Below are 20239 nucleotides of genomic sequence, written 5' to 3'. Positions count from 1 at the left end.
AAAATTGAATTAGATTTTTTTTCTTACACATAGAGTTTGAAATTATAATTCCATTAATGAAAAATACATTTTTAGAAATGTTTTATATTTTTCAATTTGTAGCCATTACACTTAAATATATATTAAATGTCATATTCAATTTTTAATTAATTATTTTGAATTACAATATTATACTATACTACTGTAATCCTGAACATATTCATTCAAAATTTTGATTATTACAAATTAAATATTAATTTTCAATATTCAACCCGTCAATAAATAAATGACATAATAAAATATATATAATATCTAATTAAATTAAACTTTTTTTATATTTAAAAAGTAAAAGTTTAAGTTATTAATTGAATTAAATTATTTATATCTTTAAATGTTAAAGAACGGTATTTTCCGCACTATAAGGTGCACTTAAAAGCCTTTAATCTTCTCTAAAAACGACAGTGAACATTACCTGGTGGGTGACTTATTTACAAACACGTCCATGACTCTGAGCCGACACGCCGTGGGTGGGATTACATCATTGCGTCAACACGGGGTGGGATTAACATCGCACGTCACATCGTGGCAGACGAGTGTGTCTTGGCTGTTGTACACTCAAGTCACTCGACCAGTCATACACGTGCGTTCAACATGTAATACACGTGCGCTCTAGCTGTCATACATGCGCTCAACGTCTCTGCTGCTCGCTCAACATTTGCCTGCTCACAACACCAGTCTCACGCGCTGCTGCTTGAAGCCTTTTGAACATCATTTGAACATCGTTACCATGGGAGTGAACGGAGTTGTCAGAACGCTTAATAAAGTTTGACTTTATCTGACTGTTTTGTTGACACAGCTTTATCTAGTGGATGCATAACGCAACCCCAGTCAAACGTTTGACTGTATCTTTTATTCTATGCGCCTTATAATCCGGTGCACCTAGTAGTGCTGAAAATGCGGTATATACTGTATATACTGTATACTGAAAAATAATATTTTGAAAAGGAATTCATTTTAATTTTTTTCTCACAGTTTAAAACTTTATTTAGAACAATTCACTAAAATCTAAATCAACCAATATAGAATGTATTGAATTGAACTATTCCGAACAAATAAATCAAGCTTTAAAAAAACACATTTAATTAAAGAAATCATTCAAAACATTTGAAATGTTAAATCTAACCATTCAGGATGAGGATGTACTTGGAATGAAAGTATAAATAGAAGAATACAAAAAGAATGCATCTGCACTAACACACACTCATACGAGTTCACTGTGGTGAGTTTTGTCTTCCAGCTGCTGCAGGATCACAGACCTGAGAGAGAAGTACCTGCACAGGTGAGAGAAGACATCAGCGTCTCAACAGTTAGATCACAGATGAACCGCAGGAATGAAATATGAAAAGAAAATGATGCAGCAGTAAATACTTTGTTGTGTTGACTTACTTGTTGCTCAGTTTGTTGATCTCTCGCTCCTCCTCCTCCTTCAGCTTCTCCACAAAAGTGTCCAAGACTGGGATGTCGAACTTGATGTACTGAGCAACCTGACGACGACACATCAAACAACACAGACGCCGCTTGTTTAGCACAAATGCTAGCTAGGGGTTTCTACTCCTGCAATGCACTGTGCCATTTGTAGTATGTACGATTATTTTTAATAAATTAAGTAAAACTAGTTTCAGTGTCTCAGTGAATAAAGATATAAATCAGCAAAACTGTTTTTAAGTTTCATCAGGATATTGAAATTGACTGTAAAAGTTCAAATGTTGCAACTTGGAAATTGCTTAAATCGAAAAGTTGTTTTTATCATTTTAATTATTATAATTTAATTTCAACCATTTCTATAATGATAGCTTGAATTTGTTTGTTTTCTTAGTTTTTTACAGATTTAGTTTGATATTCATATTCCGAAAATTCTTTTTTTTATTCTTAGCCTTTTTAATTATATACATCTTTATATAATAGCGCCAACAATAACATTATTTAAAAAATATAATAAAAAAACATTTTAAAGGTTTAAATAAAAAATACAAATAATTTAACAAAATAATGACTATTATTATAATCATTAAAAAATATATTTGAAATGCTTAAAAACATTGAAATAATTATTTAAGATTTGCAATCTTAAATTAAACCATTTAATACTCTAATGACACTGATATGGTTCCATTTAAAACGAATCAAATACATAAAGTAAGTTATTAATTCACTAGGGTAACGACACATTATACTAGTAATGACTAGTAGTTTCAAAAAATGTGTCTACAGTCATGTTTGTGTGATAAATAGACAGATCAGGTCAGGATGACTGTTTGTGCTTCTTTTATCTTAGGATCTGTTTTCTTCCATTCAACGCTCACGTCAGTTGAAGTGTCTAGTTTATGGGAAGATTTATTACGTTTATTATCGAATGTTATAAAATAATACAGAAAAAATGCTGGATGTAAGAACGTACGAGGTTATTATCGAGTAAACATCTCGTGATTTCAACTCTTAAACTCTAATGAGCTGTTTTTATTTTTATCTTTCAACCTTTCCAGGAAAATCTGCTCTTCTAGACAGGAAGTGTCTCGTTGTGTTACAGTGTGTGTTCACCACAACACAACTCTTGTGTCGACACTCACGTCACACGTGACCTCCTCGCCCAGGTCGGCCTCCATGATGAAGATCTTGGAGATCCTCTCACAGGGTCCGTGCAACACGCGGCTCACCAACGGGTACTCGGCATCGCGCAGTCGTGTTCGCTCTGGAACAAACGCACACTTGAGTACACAACAACACAAGTGTCTCACACGCTGCCGCTCACCTCCGGACTCGTGCACCATGTAGAGCACGAAATCATCGGACTTGTTCTCCACCTGCGGGCGAGGATTGTGTCGACATGTTTGACTGACCACAGATCAATGACAGTCGATCCGTACCCTGAACTTGTGCAGCAGCAGCTCCAGCACCTGAACCGTCGTCACGGTGCTGTTGACGCGCACGTTTGTCACCGAGCCGAAGGCTGGCGTGAACACAGACGTCTGACAACACAACAACAACACAATCAGACCCTGAACAAGTCATTTCTGGACATGTTGACCTCAACCAGAGACTTCCTGCAGCTGTGCCGCACACCTGCACAGACACACACAACCAAATACACACATGCACATACACACACAACCAAATACACACATGCACATACACACACAACCAAATACACACCTGCACAGACACACACAACCAAATACACACATGCAGAGACACACACAACCAAACACACACCTGCAAAGACACACACAACCAAAGACACACCTGCACAGACACACACAACCAAACACACACCTGCACAGACACACACAACCAAACACACACCTGCAAAGACAAACACAACCAAACAAACACCTGCACAGACACACACAACCAAATACACACCTGCACAGACACACACAACCAAACACACACCTGCACAGACACACACAACCAAACACACACCTGCACAGACACACACAACCAAACACACACCTGCAAAGACACACACAACCAAACAAACACCTGCACAGACACACACAACCAAACACACACCTGCACAGACACACAGAACCAAACACACACCTGCACAGACACACACAACCAAACACACACCTGCACAGACTCACACAACCAAACACACACCTGCACAGACACACACAACCAAACACACACCTGCACAGACACACACAACCAAACACACACCTGCAAAGACACACACAACCAAATACACACCTGCACAGACACACACAACCAAACACACACCTGCACAGACATACACAACCAAACACACACCTGCAAAGACACACACAACCAAATACACACCTGCACAGACACACACAACCAAACACACACCTGCACAGACACAAACAACCAAACACACACCTGCAAAGACACACACAACCAAACACACATCTGCACAGACACACACAACCAAATACACACCTGCACAGACACACACAACCAAACACACACCTGCACAGACACATACAATCAAACACACACCTGCAAAGACACACACAACCAAACACACACCTGCACATACACACACAACCAAATACACACCTGCACAGACACACACAACCGAACACACACCTGCACATACACACACACACGTGTGTGAGGAGTGGTTCAGAGAACACAGTGGACTATTGTGTTCAAAGGAAGTGGCGGAGGAAACCTCCTCCCCTCCACACCTGCCTCCCAGACGTAAAGACAAGGACACAAGAGTGTGCGATGATTCTACCTTGTGATTGTAAAAGTGTCCGTTGATGGAGAACCTGTGTGTGCGCAAACGCTGCATGTCTCTGGACGTGTGTGTCCTTGACCTGCGCTGAACCCTCATGAAGGACGCGTCGCTCCTCGTCCTCAGCAGCTGTGGAGACTCCTCCTCCTCTGCGTCACCTCACAAGTCAACACAACAACAACATGTCAGCACAGCAACAACACATCAACACAACTACATGTCAACACAGCAACAACACAACACCTTCATCAACACAACAACAATGACATCTCTACACAATTACAACAAGTCAACACAACAACAACAAATCAACACAACAACCACAAGTCAACACCTACAACGCCTACTACATTAATACAACAATGTCATGTCACAACAACAAAGTCACTACACCTATATCAACACAACAACATATCAACAAAACAACAACATAGCATGTCTGCACAATTACAACAAGTCAACATAACAACAACATGTCAACACAACAACAACACAACACCTACATCAAAGCAACAACAATAACATGTCTACACAATCACAACAAGTCAACATAACAACAACATGTCAACACAACAACCACAAGTCAACACCTACAACACCTACTACATCAATACAACAATGTCGTGTCACATCAACAAAGTCACTACACCTATATCAACACATACAACATATAAACATAACAACATGTCAACAACAACATTTCAACACAACACCTACATCAACACAACAACATGTCAATATAACAACACCATGTCAACAAAAAACTAAATGTTAAAACAACAACACCTGAATCAACACAACAACAATAACATGTCAACACAACAAGTCAACACAACATGTCAACAGAAAACAACATGTCAACACAACACCTACATCAACACAACAACAACATGTCAACATAACAACAACATGTCACCAAAAAACAACATGTCAAAACAACAACACCTACATCAACACAACAACAATATAATGTCAACACAACAAGTCAACACAACAAAAACACTACACCTATATCAACACAACATGTCAACAAAACAACAACGCAACAACAACATTTCAACACAAAAACAACACAACAACATCTCAACACAACAACAGCACAAAAGCTACATTAATCGAATAGAAATATATTACTACAACAACATAGACAAAGTTAGTCAACTTGTATCCGGAGTGAACATGGGATATAACAGAACAACCTTCTGCTGTGAATGAATAGTTTTATTTGTGTCAGCCTCGTGAACATGTGAGCGGAACATTACACCAGATTATCCGAGAGGAGCTTTATAGTAGAATCATTTGATAATCCGGAATAATCCATCAGGTGTCGCAGGCACGTGAAGGTTTCCTCACCTGCAGGAGACTCCGTGTTGGACTGTGTTGAGACTTCATTCCTGTCACAGAAAAGCAAAATTACATAAAGTTCATGTTTATTTAAATGTTTCAATCTAATCTGTTTCAGTTATATTTTAAGTTTTCTAACAATCGTTCACTTTGTGTAAACAAACAGTTTTCAACTGTAATGAATAACTTTTCAACTGTAATCAATACATTTTCAACTGTAATCAATAACTTTTCAACTGTAATTACACTATTTTCAACTGTAATCAATACATTTTCAACTGTAATTACAATATTTTCAACTGTAATCAATACATTTTCAACTGTAATTACACTATTTTCAACTGTAATCAATACATTTTCAACTGTAATTACACTATTTTCAACTTTAATCAAACAATTTAAAACTTTCAAACAGTTTGATGCACCAGATTAAAGATCATTATTGAGTGAACAAGGAGAAGCTTCAGTGATGCGTTAAATGAATCTGTCACAATGTTATGGTAACAGAGGTATTTGTTGGTCTACGTGGTCCAGAAAGGGAGGATTCCTTCAGTCATATAAACTCAAGGTTAGGGAGGCACTCGTGTTTCACAGCCAAGTTTGGAACATAAATTACCGTTTGAGGCGAAGTCTTTCATTGTCGTCGTGCATCTGAAGCCTGATTGGTCGACGCAAACCCCAGTAGATGTTCAGCAAACCTTCCAGGAAGAGCCTTCCATCCTCCTACACACGTACACACACACACACACACACACACACACACACACACACACACACACACACACACACACACACACACACACACACACACACACACACACACACACACACACATTATTGCTGCTCCTGGTCAGAGGGGACTTCCTGTTGGCGGTGGTCCACCGTGACTCAACATTAGGTGTACGTGCAGCTTGAGAAGACGTTCTTCTGGTGAAGTCACGTCTGAGAAGGTTCCGTCACGGACCTGTCTGTGGTCACGTACACGTCTGTCTGTCCGCTCATCCATCCAAACCACTTGTTAAACATGAGAGATTAAAATACGTGTTGGCCTTCAAGAGATTCAAAGAACAAAGATGTTAATTGATAAGGCTGAAAAATTACATAAATCATTTCTATTTTGAACGTTATGTAAAGTCTTATCTAGATTTTAGGATCATCCATTATCTTCGCTCCATTCATGAACTGCAGTGGAAACGCTTGTGTTGTCTAATAGTTGTCGTGACTGTAGAGTATTGTGTAAAACTTTTGCACAGAAGATCTATTGTCGTTCATCGAGACAATAAAGTTGTGATCTTTGAACTGGCAGGTCATGAGGTTTAGTCAGTTTCGTGGCGAAAAGATACTTAAATATAAATCAACAGTAGAAAGTTGGAAGCAGCCGAAGAGGAAAATTACTGGCCTTCATTGTTTCAACAAAATAAACATTTTAAGCAGCTGCAGCCGCTGACCCATGTGAACCGCAGCTCCTCTTCCTGTGCCACGAACACACACACACACGCGCACACACACACACACTCACACACACACACACACACACACACGTGGTCAGCGGAGTTATAATTAGCAGCAGCGTAATCGTGTGTCGAGAGCTTCTATAAAACCTGCCTCACACTCGTGCGCTGACAGACTGACAGGATTACAGCTTCAACACAAATGTCTCAACAACAAGTATCACACCAGAGGTGAGAAGAACTTCTATTTTCATTTTTGTATCATGTATATATATGTTTATTTTATTTTTACATGATTGTGATAGATGTATACCACTTTATTCTCATGATAAGAAAACAAAAATAAAATTTGCATTTTTGTACAACTTTAATCTAAAATGTATGTTACTTACTTACTTATATATACTTATATACATCTTTAATCTAGTAATAAAGTCTTCAAAAACAACAACCAACAACTTATATTTAATTCTAAGTTCTAAATAAGCAACAAAGTGGACTTAAACGTCAATTCTTAACAGAAAATAAGTCACTAATGATTGAACTCTTCTGTCCTCAGGATGAAACACAGACGCTCTCTCCTCTCTCTGACACTTCTGCCCACAATCACAGAGACGCTGGAGGACGCCCCGGTTCACCTCCCAGGTCACCCCTCAACCCTCCAGCGCTCCCAGACTCTGGAGGACTACATGAACAGCATCCAGGCTCTGGCTCGCCCTGCAGAGGTCGTGACCTGTTCACCCCGCAGGCCCCAGAGATCGCACAGACTCAAGCAGGGGTCCAGGATGAGGATCTCTCGCTCGCTCAGGACGTCCAGCCTGACGGACTCGCACGACTTCTCCGACTGTCGCGGCAAAGACCCGGTGGACTGGCTCTTTGGACAAATAAGGACTTGAGACGCAAGGAGAGGAAACTCTGCAGGCACTTTATTCATGCTGGACCATTTTTCAACTATTTATTCATCTCATGTTTACGAGTTTTATATTTTTCTAATAAAAACACTGGAATAAAGCGTCATGTTTAAGTTCAATCCAAGTTTACAACCTTCATGTGAGTTTTCAGTGTAGTTTTCAATAACATTTTCTTGCTTTATTCAATTTATTACGAAGGTAGATTTGCGTCCTTATTAATTAACAAAAAAATGTTGCTTGTATTAAAAAAAAAAGGAAAAGTATTATAACACCTTTATAACACCAAAAAAAACTTTATTCAATCAAAAGATTATTTTCAATAACAAAATGTTTGATTGAAAGTGTTTCTTTGATTGAAGTACTCTTGTCTGTGTTTGGACCATATTATGCTTAAGATAGCTGTTTCTAAAAATGCTGCTTCGAGTAAAAGCACATATTTTTTCTTTTAGAGTATTCGTAATTTTATTAGTCACACGTTTAAAAAAAAATCACAGCATCCCGCGACAGTACTGCAGTCGAGTACTGACATCTAGTGGCTACAGTGTGTACCGCATTAGTATTTATTTTCATTTCAGCATAGTTCTTCAGAGGACCGATAATAATAATAATAGTAATTTAAAAAATAATTCTTAATAATATTAATAATTATCAAAATAATTCTTAATCATATTAATCATTATCAAAATAATAATAATAATTATAATTTATTCACTTTTTTTATATAATGTATTATTCAATGTATTTATCTAGCACGTTACAGACTTTCAGTGTCAAAAGTTAAAGCAAAATGGTTTAGAATATTGACTGCTTAACTGGGCATAGGAAAATTGGAAATAGGATGTTGTTTTTGGCGCTTAAGTAGGAAAACCACACGGTGAATAAATCCTAATAAAACATTTGAAAATATATAGTTATTATGGCTGCTGAATTTCCATGTAAACTTTTATTTTGTATTCCAACATTGTTGTTTCACCCCGTTCTTTGTTTTTACTTTGAATATTCCTTTGTTCAGCTAATTTTGTCATTTTTATTTAAGTCTAATGTAAGCAAGCACTGATGTGATGATGAGCCCATAAAAACATAGTATATTCAAGAAATAATAATATTCAAGCTACAACACAAGTCTTTTTTTTGTTTTAAAGATAAGTGATTTATTTCATTTTTTCTATTAAAGTATTAAAAAATAATTAAACGGTTATAAAAACTACAACATTTAAATAAAAAAAGTTTTAAATGTTCAAATTCAACTTTTAATATTATGATGACGACGATGTACTTACATACAATTTGCCAACAGAGAAGAGTTATTACTATTATTTTTATTATTATTAACTACTATGTGACCAGAAGAGGGCGCTACACACACACACACACACACACACACACACACACACACACACACACACACACACACACACACACACACAGGCGTCCTGACTTCGCAGAGAATCAGTAAAAACAAAGAGCTCATAGATGGAACAAGTAAGATAACAGCTCAACAGGTAACAGCCTGTTTCAAACGCAGAAGCAACTTAGACACTTGTCGATGAACAAGTCAAACCACCTGATCCACTCACAAGCGTGACTAATGCGTCACGTGACCGCACCTGCAACACCTGTCACTTTTCCTTTCACTCCGTTCATTTCCTTCTTAGATTTCATGAACCGCTCATGAAATATGTCCGACAAGTCGAGACATGTCCAGCGACACAAACACAAACTGTCTGGGAAAGTTAAGCGTTACAGAAAGATTCCAACATGTGTCATGTGAGAGCGACAAGTGCGGCCCGGGGGCCACATTTGCCCTTTCACTGTATTTACGTGGCCCTCATGAGGTCAAATATCTGTAGAAACTAAAAAAATGTATTTTGTATTCTCTCTAAATATGACTTAAGAAATGAAATGAAATACAATTTTGCTAGATTTTATGACTCGATTTTGTGATTTTATTTCCTTTATTTATACTTGACGGCCCCTTACATATGACACTGTATTAAATGTGGCCCCTGAGGAAATTGAATCCCCAACCTATTGTTACATTCATAACACTGGCCATGAATGAAGGTTTGATTTCACGTGTGCTACTCCAAACATGGACTTTTTGTTCCACAATAAATGTTTGCTTCTCTCCAAACACACAATGTGACGAGGAATAAGTATAAAATAAATTAGTTATAATTTGATCCACGTCTGCAGAAACTGATTTTAATGTCCATTTTAAAATCAATTCATGATTTTTCATTTTCAAGTTTACAGACATTAAGTAAGTAAGTAAGTAAGTAAGTAATTTTTATTTATATAGCGCTTTTCCAGACCAGGGTCACAAAGCGCTTAAACAATCAAAACAATACTCAATAAAGTATATACTTTAAAGATCAAGATTAAACTGATAACACAACAGGAGTTCCAGAAAATCAAGGAAAAGCCTGAATAAATAGAAACAAATAGAAAATAAGTAATATTCATTTCTAAAACGCCTTTCCAGACCAGGGTCACAAAGCGCTTTAACAATCAAAAACAATACGCAGTTAAAATATATACTTTAAAAGGCCAAGACACATAAGACACACACAGGAGTTCCAGAAAATCAAGGAAAAGCCTGAACAAATAAAAATGTCTTAAGATGTTTCTTGAAGGAGTCAGTAGATCCATCAAGCACAAAGAGAGAGGAAGATCGTTCCAAAGCTTAGGAGCAACAGCCTGGAAGGATTTCTCTCCTCTGGTCCTGAACCGTGTTCAAGGAACCATCAGTAGATTCTGATCCACAGACCTCAGAGCCCGAGCTGGGGTGTAAGGCTGGATCAGATCAGTGATGTAAGGAGGAGCCTGACCATGAATAGATCTGAAAGTAAGAACCAGAATTTTTAAATTGATCCTGAAAGAGACTGGAAGCCAGTGAAGAGTTTTAAGGATCGGAGAAATGTGAGTTCTTCTACTTGAGCGGGTCAGAATTCTCGGCTTCAGAGTTTTGTATTAACTACAGGCGAGACAGCGCCTTCTTGTTTCGACACGAAAATAAACTGTTACAATAGTCTAAACAAGAAGACACAAACACATGGATCACAAGCTCCAGATCATGTTGTGACAACATTTTTCTAAGTTTAGAGATTTTTCTCAGTTGAAGGAAACAGTTTCTGGTCAGTTTTCTGCAGTGTTGAACAAGAGACATGTCTTTATCAAATACAACATCCAGGTTTCTCAGGCTCAGTTTGACAGACTGACCTAAGTCACCCAAGTATTGACTCAATCCTGGAACTTTATTGTGTCAAACAACACTTTTCTTATTTATTATCACCAGTTTCCAAATGTAATCAGATCTGGCAGTTTCCATCATCTCATTGTATAATGACACAAGATCCCTGAGGTGAAGTCTGTGCACCTCAAGTTCAGTGGATTTCCAGAGACGCTCGTAGTCTCGACAATGTCTCTTCAGAATCAGGAAATCTTCATTTGTCCAAGGGCACCGTTTTTTCTGAATTTTCAAGTTCGATTTAACAGGTGCCACTTGATCCAGTATTTCAACACAATGATTAGTGAAACAGTGGATCAAACCTTTCACGTTAAGGCAGTTATTGAAGAAAAGAGGGTCAAACATAGCAGAAAAACTGTCTGCAGTATCGGCTGAGATGACACGCCTCTGAGACCTAACTTTCAAAGGCTTAGACTCAGGTATAAAGTCCAGGTCAAACAAGACAATAGAATGCTCACTCAGATTGATATCATGTACAGATACATTAGAAATGTGCAGACCAAGAGGTCTTTTTGGTGAAACATGTTGCTCAAAATTAAAGGCTTCAGGTAAAGTTAAAAGTTATTTAGCAAAGCAGTCACTAAAGTCCTTCAAGAACACAGCAGCAGGACCAGCAGACTGACACACAATAGAAAGGACTTGCAGAACCAACCAAGATCATCTGGGACTCAAAAGAAGTGAATTCCTGTGTCTGAATCACTTTGCATGAACAACTCTCTCTATAAACAACATCCAAACCACCCTCACGACGATAAGGATGAGGCTTCCCTTCAACAGTGCAGCCAGCAGGATGAATAAACTCTTCCTCTCTCTGCCATGTCGCCGAAAGACACAATAAATCCAACTTTTCTCTTGTGAAGGTGAGAGTTTAATATAAAATGAAATGTCTTAAATATTTTTAATTAATACTTTTGTTTTCTCATATTTTAAATTTCCCTATTCAGATAACTTTAGACTTTATTTTATTGTCATTGCACAGAAGAACACAGAAGTGAAACTGGCAATGAAATTTCATTGCTTGGCAACCATTAAAAAACACAGCATAGGGTGATTGTATAAATATAAATATTAATTAGATTAAAAATAGTGCAATATAATACAAACAGAATAAATAAATAAGCTTCTAAATATTGCATAGAATGAATGTATATAAAAGTATTTTGAACATGGGGGGGCTATACCAGCTACCAAGGGCAAGGCGGGGACTTCTGGGAAGATTGTCATGCTGATTGTTAGACACATGCTCACACGCACATACATGCACGCACAAACATGCACGCACACACACCTGCACATGCAAACACACACACATACACACAAGCAAACACAATCCCTAATCAGCTTTTATTTTACTGTGGTCTTAAAAGATAGATATATAAAACTTTATTGATCCCTCTGGACATAAGTCACATTATTTTATTATTATTTTCACTTTTTTCTGTAATTCATTCTCATTCTCCATAACACACTCATATGTCACTTTCATTTATACTTTCACAGATGCAAGAATATCTCAGTCACTTATGGAATTTGAAGCATCACATCATAGAGTCCACAATGACACGCTAGTCTGGGGGATTTTCCCACAATGAGCCATGAAGGGGCTCCATGGAGCCAGACCATGACCATGCTGACCAAACCTGACACACACACACGTACACACATGTACACACAACATGGTTTCATTGTCCTCTACTCGATGCATACCTGAGTTCAATTCCCAAAACCTGCTGACTCATGTCACACAATTTGTCCCAACAGTGGGCAGTGTTGGGGAACTCCTGACCATAAACCCCCAAGAAATGATCAAACCCAGCTGTGCTCCACAAAATCTCAGACAAAACCAACAGATGAAGGTTTACTGAGGAAATGCCTTGCCAAGCGGTCACTGTATGTGCGTGAAATCACAGAGTTCCAGTTTCATTCTGAGCAGAAATCTTGTTTGTCGGTTCAAAGCCCTAATTCCAGTGTGTGGTCTCAGACCTTCATGTCGTTGAACCCGTTTCACTTTTGTTTCTCACCTGGCGGCTCCTGAGCTGGAAGTTCTTGCCCTCGTGGTAGCAGTTGTAGGTGCGCAGCAGAGACAAGAAGTCTGATCTGGACGAACATTTTCAAATTATTACACATGAATGAAGGATGCTGAAATCACCTACTTTGAAATCAGCTTCTCCTCACTGAGCTTGATGAAGACCCCCTCGTCCATCGTGTCCTGTAGAGACACAAATGAAGATTGTCTCACAGATTAAAACGATCACTAAGATTGAACATATCTTTTCATTTTGTTTTAAAAAAAACATCTGTTGGAATGTTTTCCTGCAAACAGACATTCAAAATGTGCAGAAAAATATGAATAAACAAAACAATTAAATAACATTACATATTAGTTCCATCAACTTAACATTTAAATTTAATGATGAAACTTAATTGAATTGAATTTTTAATAATTATGATAGATATTTTTAATATTGAAATGTTGAATTTGCTTTATTGTCCAAATAAATAAATAATTTCAAAAATTCTCAACAAAAAAAAAAAAACACACACACACTCACACTCACACTCACACTCACACTCACACTCACACTCACACTCACACTCACACTCACACTCACACTCACACTCACACTCACACTCACACTCACACTCACACTCACACTCACACACACATGCACACAAACAAGGACACACACGTACACACTGTGGGAGGAAACAGGTGTTTTTTAGGTAAACATTTAGTCCCTTTATTTTATTTTTATTTTCACTTTTTTCAATAATTTGTTTTCTTTTCCCATAAAACACTCGTTAATATTGGTTTGTTTCTAGGTTTTCGTTTATATTTTCGCTCATGCAACAATATCTCAGTCAGTTGTGGAATTTGAACCATCACATCATAGAGTCCACAATGACCTGCTAGTCTGGGGGATTTCCCAACAATGTTAATGATTTTATTTGTATACATAGTTTGATATTTTGATTCCAATAATAATAAAACAAAAATCCAAAATTAAATATCTAATATTATTTACTGTAATCTGTTGCCTTTTGAATTCTAAATAAAAATGTTGAAGCACAGACGATCACGTGAATTAAATGTTTTCTACTGTTTTAATAAAGAAAGCTTGAGTAAGGAAACGATTAGTAATGCTGAGAAGCAGGTCAAGTCACAGATGAGTCAACAATCTGTCACTCACGCTTTTGTGTTGAAATGTTTCAGTTATTTAACACGTTCAATGTCTGTTTTAATGTCTGCTATTTCTAATTATCTTTCCCTTCTTGTTTTAATTGCCATGTCAATAATGTTACAGCTGCTAACATCTGTTTTCATGATCGTCCGTGTTTCTTCTGTAAATCAAATCAGGACACATGGAATATTCTGGGATGAACTGCTGAGTCCATCTGCTAACACAACAACCTGAACTGGAGTCTAAACAAACGCTGGGATTAACACAACCGGACATGGAGCTTCTGTTTTGGTTGAACTTTCTCAGGAAGATCGTCTAATTCAATTACATGACAGCATGAGCTGCTGCAGACGTGAAAACAAGCGTGGGGGGGTGAGTGAGGTCGATCACATGATGATGTTGACACACAGACAGGTGTACTAAGAGGTGTCACATGGGGTCAAAAACAACATGTGAGGATCTAAGTATAGGAAACACAAGCATCTTTGAGGGGCTCTGATACACTTTTATTAAAGTATATCAGTGTCATAGTTGAATTTAACATTTCAGATTTTAAATCTCAATTTACCTTATTCAATTTTCTTTTTTTTTAATCAAAAATATGTATGTAATAATGGAATTCAATTATTTGTGTTTTGTAAAGTTTATTTAGTAATTTAATTGAAACATTTAAATTAAATTATATAAAATATTTCCAAATATATTGTTTTATGCATGGACTTTGTGTAATATATACAGTATATATATAGGGGGCATGTTGTCGCAGTGGTTAGCAGGATCGTCAACTGTAGTTTGTATGTTCTACTCGAGTTGCGTGGGTTTACTCCGGACACAGTCCAAAAACAAACAGAGGTTGATTGGAAACTTGGGGAAATTCTCTATAGGTATGAGTGAATGTGTGAATGGTTGTCTGTCTTTTGTGCCCTGTGTAAATATAGCATCCTGTCCAGGGTGTTCACCACCTCTCACCCATAGAATCTGTGACCTCCATAAGGGATTATGCAGCAAAGAAAATGAATGAATAAATATATTTCAAATAAAAGATCGCCAGACAAGAGTACCAAGCTACTCAATCATGAGCTTCTATGTCGTCGGTAGTAAAACTTAAACATTTAAGTTAAAAGGCTAAAAACTGAAAAAATCTTATATTTTGAATTTTGAATTTGTATTATTGTAGTAAGAGTATCAAACTCTATGTGTATGTGTAAAAAAAAAGATCTGATTTCGTTTTGAAAATATTCTCTTTTTTTAATTCATTAATTCCAAAAGAAGCATTTTTTACGTTAAAAAATAAAACTTGATTAATTCGATTAGTTAAAAAAAAAAAACTTCAAGTTTTTATATTCGGCGTTAAAGCACTGAGCTGTACTTTTTTTAAATGTTTTTTATCAATTTTGCAAAAAGAAAAAACAAAACAAATTAAGCTTTTAATATAGAACTGATTGAATTTAATTAATTTTAGAAAACAAAACATTTCAATGATAAAAAGCTTCAACATTTGAAATGATAATAAATTCAATATAACTGATACACTTCTTTACACTGACACACACAGAGGAGATGGTGTTGTTACACTTTAACTCTGCAGGGGAATTTCTGGGCTGGAATGCCCGGCTGTGGGCGGAGAGAGTATAAGAGGCTGCAGTGACGCTCAGAGGCTCAGAGAACTCTCAGGTCGTCTCCAGGATGAAGCTTCAATATCTGTGTCCGCTGACCTTCCTCGCCTGTCTGCTGCTCTCAGGTAAGATCCGAGATCTTCCTTCACCTGAGACGATCAAGTTTGACTGTGTGTTTGTGCAGTGAGAGAGTCGAGCGGCGTGTTTGTACCGGGCAGGTGTTTGTGTCCCAGATCTGAGGCGCACATCCGAGCGAAGCCTCTGGAGTTCTCGGTCTACAACATAAGCCCTCAGTGCGACACCGTCACTGTGATGTGAGTTGAAGAACATCCACGGATTCTGTGCAGGATTTCAAGTGACTGAAGGTGTGTTTTGTTCAGTGTGACGCTCAAGAGAAACAACCAGCTCGTGTGTCTGGATCCAGAGTCACGGCAGGGAAAACACCTGGTTCGCTGCTGGAACAGGTACGACTCTTGTCTCTCCTCTTTCTTTTATTTTAAAACAAGTCGTGGAACAAACACTAACATAAACACGTACTACTTAAATAAATGCATTACAACAAAAACGTATTTACATAAACCTGATCTATTAATTTTTTTTTTAATATTTATTAAACAAATTGATTTAAAATAATAACTATTTTATTCTTATCATTGACACCAGTTCTGCCCATTAAACTGTTTTAGGTTTTATATGTATTCATCTTTTTAATGTAACTGCACATTGTCCTTTTAAATAAACTGAAACTGAAACTGATTTGATTTATTGGAATAACCCTTTACTCTTCCATTATTAGGGAAACTTCAATTAGTAGAGCTATTAGAAAACAACAAACAAAATAATGATAAAAATAACATACAATAAACATAAGAATAAAAGTACAACAACTTTTATCACTATTTTTATATATCTTAATATATTTATGTATATTCTAAGTTTTTGCACATTATTACACAAGTATCAATGTTGGCTAAGTAAAAAAGTTAAATTAATTAAATTTAACTCACTGTTTAATTTCTTTGAATGAACTAGTTTTTTTAAATCACATTTTACACTAAATGTTAACTTAAATTGATTCTGGTTTTGAGCATGATATTACGCGTAAATGTTGGAGTGTTTAAATAAAGTTATATTCAAACAACATTTTTTTGGAAAGTTGGAATAGATTTATTAAAACTTAACTTCAGGAGGACAAAAACTAAAGTGAGTCTTGTCGTTCACAGAGCTCATCGTCTGGGACGAGACCCACAGAACTGCATGAGGAGGAGGAGGAGGAAGGGGAGAGGGAGGAATGGTCTGCAGAACCAGCGCTCGCTCCTGAGGTCCCTCCGTCACAGAGCTTCAAAAACAAGCCCCTAAACCGTTGTCTGAATGTTCAGAGATGACTTGTCACTGGCTGATGTTTGGATCTGAGCCCTGGAGGCTCAACCACACTGTTCATAATTCAAAACACCCTCATTTGTACCTTATTTATTTTTTTTTAAAACTCTTTTTTAAATAAACAACCGTTGTCCAAACTTCATTGTGATTCTTCTTTTTCCTCTAGCAGAAGGTTCTCAACTAGTTAATAATTAACTTGTCACATAGACATGTCACCGGTTCCACAACATGTCCAGTGAAAGTGTGGCTCCATGAGTGGGTGGTGATCTCATCCGACTGTTGTGAAACACGGGTGTGACTGACGGTGAAATGAAAGCAAAATTAAGAAAACAAACTTGTTGATGGGAAACCGTCTTTTCATCTGAGAACATTTTCTTTTTACCCTCGAGCAGAAACACTTGATGAAACCCTGGTAGAAAGAACATGAGTTTTTTACTACAGTTTCCTCCCACTTTTCAAATTTAGATTTATTAATTTCCTCAGGGGTCGAATTATATACTGTGACTTTTTGAGGGGCCAAAAAGATTAGCAAAAAAACAAAAGAAAAAGATAAAAGTTCAACAGGAAATCAACCTAAATATGTCAATAAAATATTATGATTTATAAAACATATTTTGTAAGTATGATCTCAATATTCACTGTAATTATTCAATAAATATTCATAAAAAGGACAAAGAAAAAAAAGGGAAAGTCATAAAAAGCTTATATAAGAAAGAAGAAAGTCATGTTCAAAGTTTATACAATAATAAACATATAAACCTCTTGAAGGCCACATAAATCAAGTCTAGTCCAGAACAAAAGTTGAAGTTATGACTGTAACGTGGTTGTGTGTTCAAAGGTTTTTTGTCTAGTTGTGTGATTCTGACACTATTGCCGCGTGAAACACTTTCAAAATGACAAGCCTTAGTGACCATTAGCATTGCTAGCTATTTGTTATCTATAGAGTTCAACCAAGTAGAAGGCAGAAGTGAGAGAGTTAAATTATGTTTTAATTGTTATTTCTTTTTGTTGTTTGTGTGGTGATGTCTGTAAAGGATACCAAATTAAATGAACGAAAAAAAATAAAAATGAAACAAAATTAGATGAATAAACTATAATAAAAATAAGTAACATTATATCAAAGCAGGCACGAATGAAATTAAATATAAATTAAATAAAATCAACGTTTTCATGTCATTCTTTCCTGTACATGGCAGGCATTATTACAACTCATTCAAATACAGATAGATCAAGATGTTTTTCTTTTTTTTCTTAAGGATCAAGACATTTTTATTTTTATATGCCATTAGTTGTTTTTTTGTCTTGGTCGTTTGATGGCTTCTCTGTTCCTGGTCATAATGTTTTTACTGTGAAGGACTCTGGGAGCGTTTAAACAACATCAACTGACACATGCTGCCATCTAGTGTCAGACACGTGAACTACGATAGAATGACAAACGTGATTTATTGAACAAAAAAAACATCTTTATTGTTCATACTTGTGTGTTTTTCACGAGATTCTTTTCTTTTCCTGGTTCTAGTTCTTCCCAAAGATAATAAATATAACAAACAGGATGTAAAGATCAGTCCCTGTCTGAGCGGAAGTTTGTCTGGTGGGAAAACAGAGAAGAAAAAACTGCTTATCTCAGCAAAAGTAGGAAATTGTTTGCTTGTGAAAGAAGGAAAAAAAATCTGCATGTGTGAGAATAAAAGTGTTTTACTGGTCATAATTAAATGATAAACAATGTTTTCATATTCTTTGTCACCAGCATGATGCATATTTCACACGCAAACACACACATGGCTGAGAAGCACACGTCAGGTTTGAGTTAAAGGACCTCGGTCATCCCTCCTTTTCATCCCTCCATCACCCCTCCATCTCATCCCTCCTGGACAAAGAACCTGGTCGTTGCTCAGAGCGCAACAATCAAAGAAATCATTCACAACTCAACACAGAATCATACTACGACTGTTGTGTTTACACTCATTCAAATGTGCTGCGACACACCTGTGAAGGTGCAGATCCGTCTGTTCATAAACATTTCAACATTTACTAAAGCGAGTCTTACCATGTCAGGAACACTCGTCTGTTCTCGTTTATCTCAGTCTTCTGAGCGGCTTCAGAGGTGGAGCGAGCGTCCAGCAGCATCCTGCAATGATAAGCAGCCAATCAGAGGCCAGCAGGGGAGGAGCTCCTGATAATTGGTTTACATACTTCAATGTCCCTCAGCTGGACCCTCAGGGGCTTGGTTTTCTCAAGAGTGTTAAATGTGTTTTGATGGCAGGGAAAGTCATTTTTGCCAAGTGACTTATTAAAAACAAAGACAAATGTTTTATTAATGTGTAAATATTGTGTTATCCTTTTTTATTTCGATGTTTTACAAACATTGAATTACATTCTTATCTTCAAATGCTCAATCAGGAATTTATCAGCCTTTATTTTATTCTATTCTTGATGACTATGAAATATAACGTAAAAAATAGGTTTAATGTAAATTATTCAATATGTAATGAATCCACTTACATTTTTTTATTATGTAGTATATAGTATAACATGATTATACACTATATCGTTATTTTTGTAACATTTTCACAGCATGAATACCAATCTTTCTCTGGAATAAACAACAATTATTTTTCCTTTTTTGAGCATTTCTGTGGCTCTTAATCAGTGCTAGGAAAATGGAATTTCCTCAGGGGCCAGAGTTCATACATGTTATGGGCCATCAAATAAAACAAATCAAGGAGCTAAAAGTATAAAATCAAGTAATAACATTTTTCACAAAATGTTTTTAAATATCTTTTTATGTTTATTTTAACCTTATTTCACCTAAATATTATTGATTGTCAATAAATACTCACAAAAATGTTCTAAATGATAAAAAGT

At 36.6% G+C, this 20239-nt stretch overlaps 3 protein-coding genes across 6 annotated transcripts; 2 read left to right on the top strand and 1 right to left on the bottom strand.

The window, feature by feature from the left end:
* Positions 1-1096: 1096 nt before the first annotated feature.
* On the bottom strand, positions 1097-19494 carry rassf4a (Ras association domain family member 4a). 4 transcript variants are annotated; one of them, XM_087802372.1, is made up of 11 exons: positions 19422-19494; positions 13350-13405; positions 13218-13293; positions 6201-6307; positions 5594-5634; positions 4241-4398; positions 2904-3005; positions 2789-2840; positions 2607-2728; positions 1426-1523; positions 1097-1310 (listed from the first exon to the last, which is right to left on the bottom strand). In XM_087802372.1, the coding sequence occupies exons 1-11, from the start codon at positions 19422-19424 to the stop codon at positions 1241-1243; spliced, it is 885 nt and encodes a 294-aa protein (XP_087658498.1). In that variant the 5' UTR covers positions 19425-19494; the 3' UTR covers positions 1097-1240. The 4 variants fall into 4 exon arrangements, 2 of the variants coding, with proteins under 2 accessions (XP_087658498.1, XP_087658497.1); XR_015712978.1 differs by lacking the exons at positions 1097-1310; positions 1426-1523; positions 2607-2728; positions 2789-2840 and having other exon boundaries at positions 2908-3339; positions 3400-4398; XR_015712977.1 differs by lacking the exons at positions 1097-1310; positions 1426-1523; positions 2607-2728; positions 2789-2840 and having other exon boundaries at positions 2908-3489; positions 3520-4398.
* Positions 7210-8047, top strand: LOC148069744 (protein DEPP-like). Its single transcript, XM_087802374.1, has 2 exons — positions 7210-7266; positions 7595-8047. Exons 1-2 carry the CDS (start codon positions 7238-7240, stop codon positions 7929-7931), a joined length of 366 nt encoding a protein of 121 aa, XP_087658500.1. The 5' UTR covers positions 7210-7237; the 3' UTR covers positions 7932-8047.
* On the top strand, positions 16054-17516 carry LOC148069743 (C-X-C motif chemokine 11-like). The gene is made up of 4 exons (XM_087802373.1): positions 16054-16119; positions 16179-16308; positions 16375-16458; positions 17218-17516. The coding sequence occupies exons 1-4, from the start codon at positions 16065-16067 to the stop codon at positions 17351-17353; spliced, it is 405 nt and encodes a 134-aa protein (XP_087658499.1). The 5' UTR covers positions 16054-16064; the 3' UTR covers positions 17354-17516.
* Positions 19495-20239: the final 745 nt, after the last annotated feature.

The sequence above is a fragment of the Callionymus lyra genome, chromosome 11 (assembly GCF_982586985.1).
Source record: "Callionymus lyra chromosome 11, fCalLyr1.hap1.1, whole genome shotgun sequence".
Classification (NCBI taxonomy): Eukaryota; Metazoa; Chordata; class Actinopteri; order Syngnathiformes; family Callionymidae; genus Callionymus; species Callionymus lyra.
This window is presented reverse-complemented; position numbering and strand designations above follow the sequence as displayed.

Coding starts and splice junctions, on each gene's coding strand:
- LOC148069744 (XM_087802374.1), top strand. CDS start 7,238: ATGTCTCAACAACAAGTATCACACCAGAG. Junction 7,267..7,594: donor CAACAAGTATCACACCAGAG/GTGAGAAGAACT, acceptor TTCTGTCCTCAG/GATGAAACACAGACGCTCTC.
- rassf4a (XM_087802371.1), bottom strand. Junction 6,308..13,217: donor TCCAGCTCAGGAGCCGCCAG/GTGAGAAACAAA, acceptor GTACGTGTGTAG/GAGGATGGAAGGCTCTTCCT. Junction 4,399..5,593: donor CAACACGGAGTCTCCTGCAG/GTGAGGAAACCT, acceptor TTGACTTGTGAG/GTGACGCAGAGGAGGAGGAG.
- LOC148069743 (XM_087802373.1), top strand. CDS start 16,065: ATGAAGCTTCAATATCTGTGTCCGCTGACCTTCCTCGCCTGTCTGCTG. Junction 16,120..16,178: donor CGCCTGTCTGCTGCTCTCAG/GTAAGATCCGAG, acceptor GTGTTTGTGCAG/TGAGAGAGTCGAGCGGCGTG. Junction 16,309..16,374: donor TGCGACACCGTCACTGTGAT/GTGAGTTGAAGA, acceptor TGTTTTGTTCAG/TGTGACGCTCAAGAGAAACA.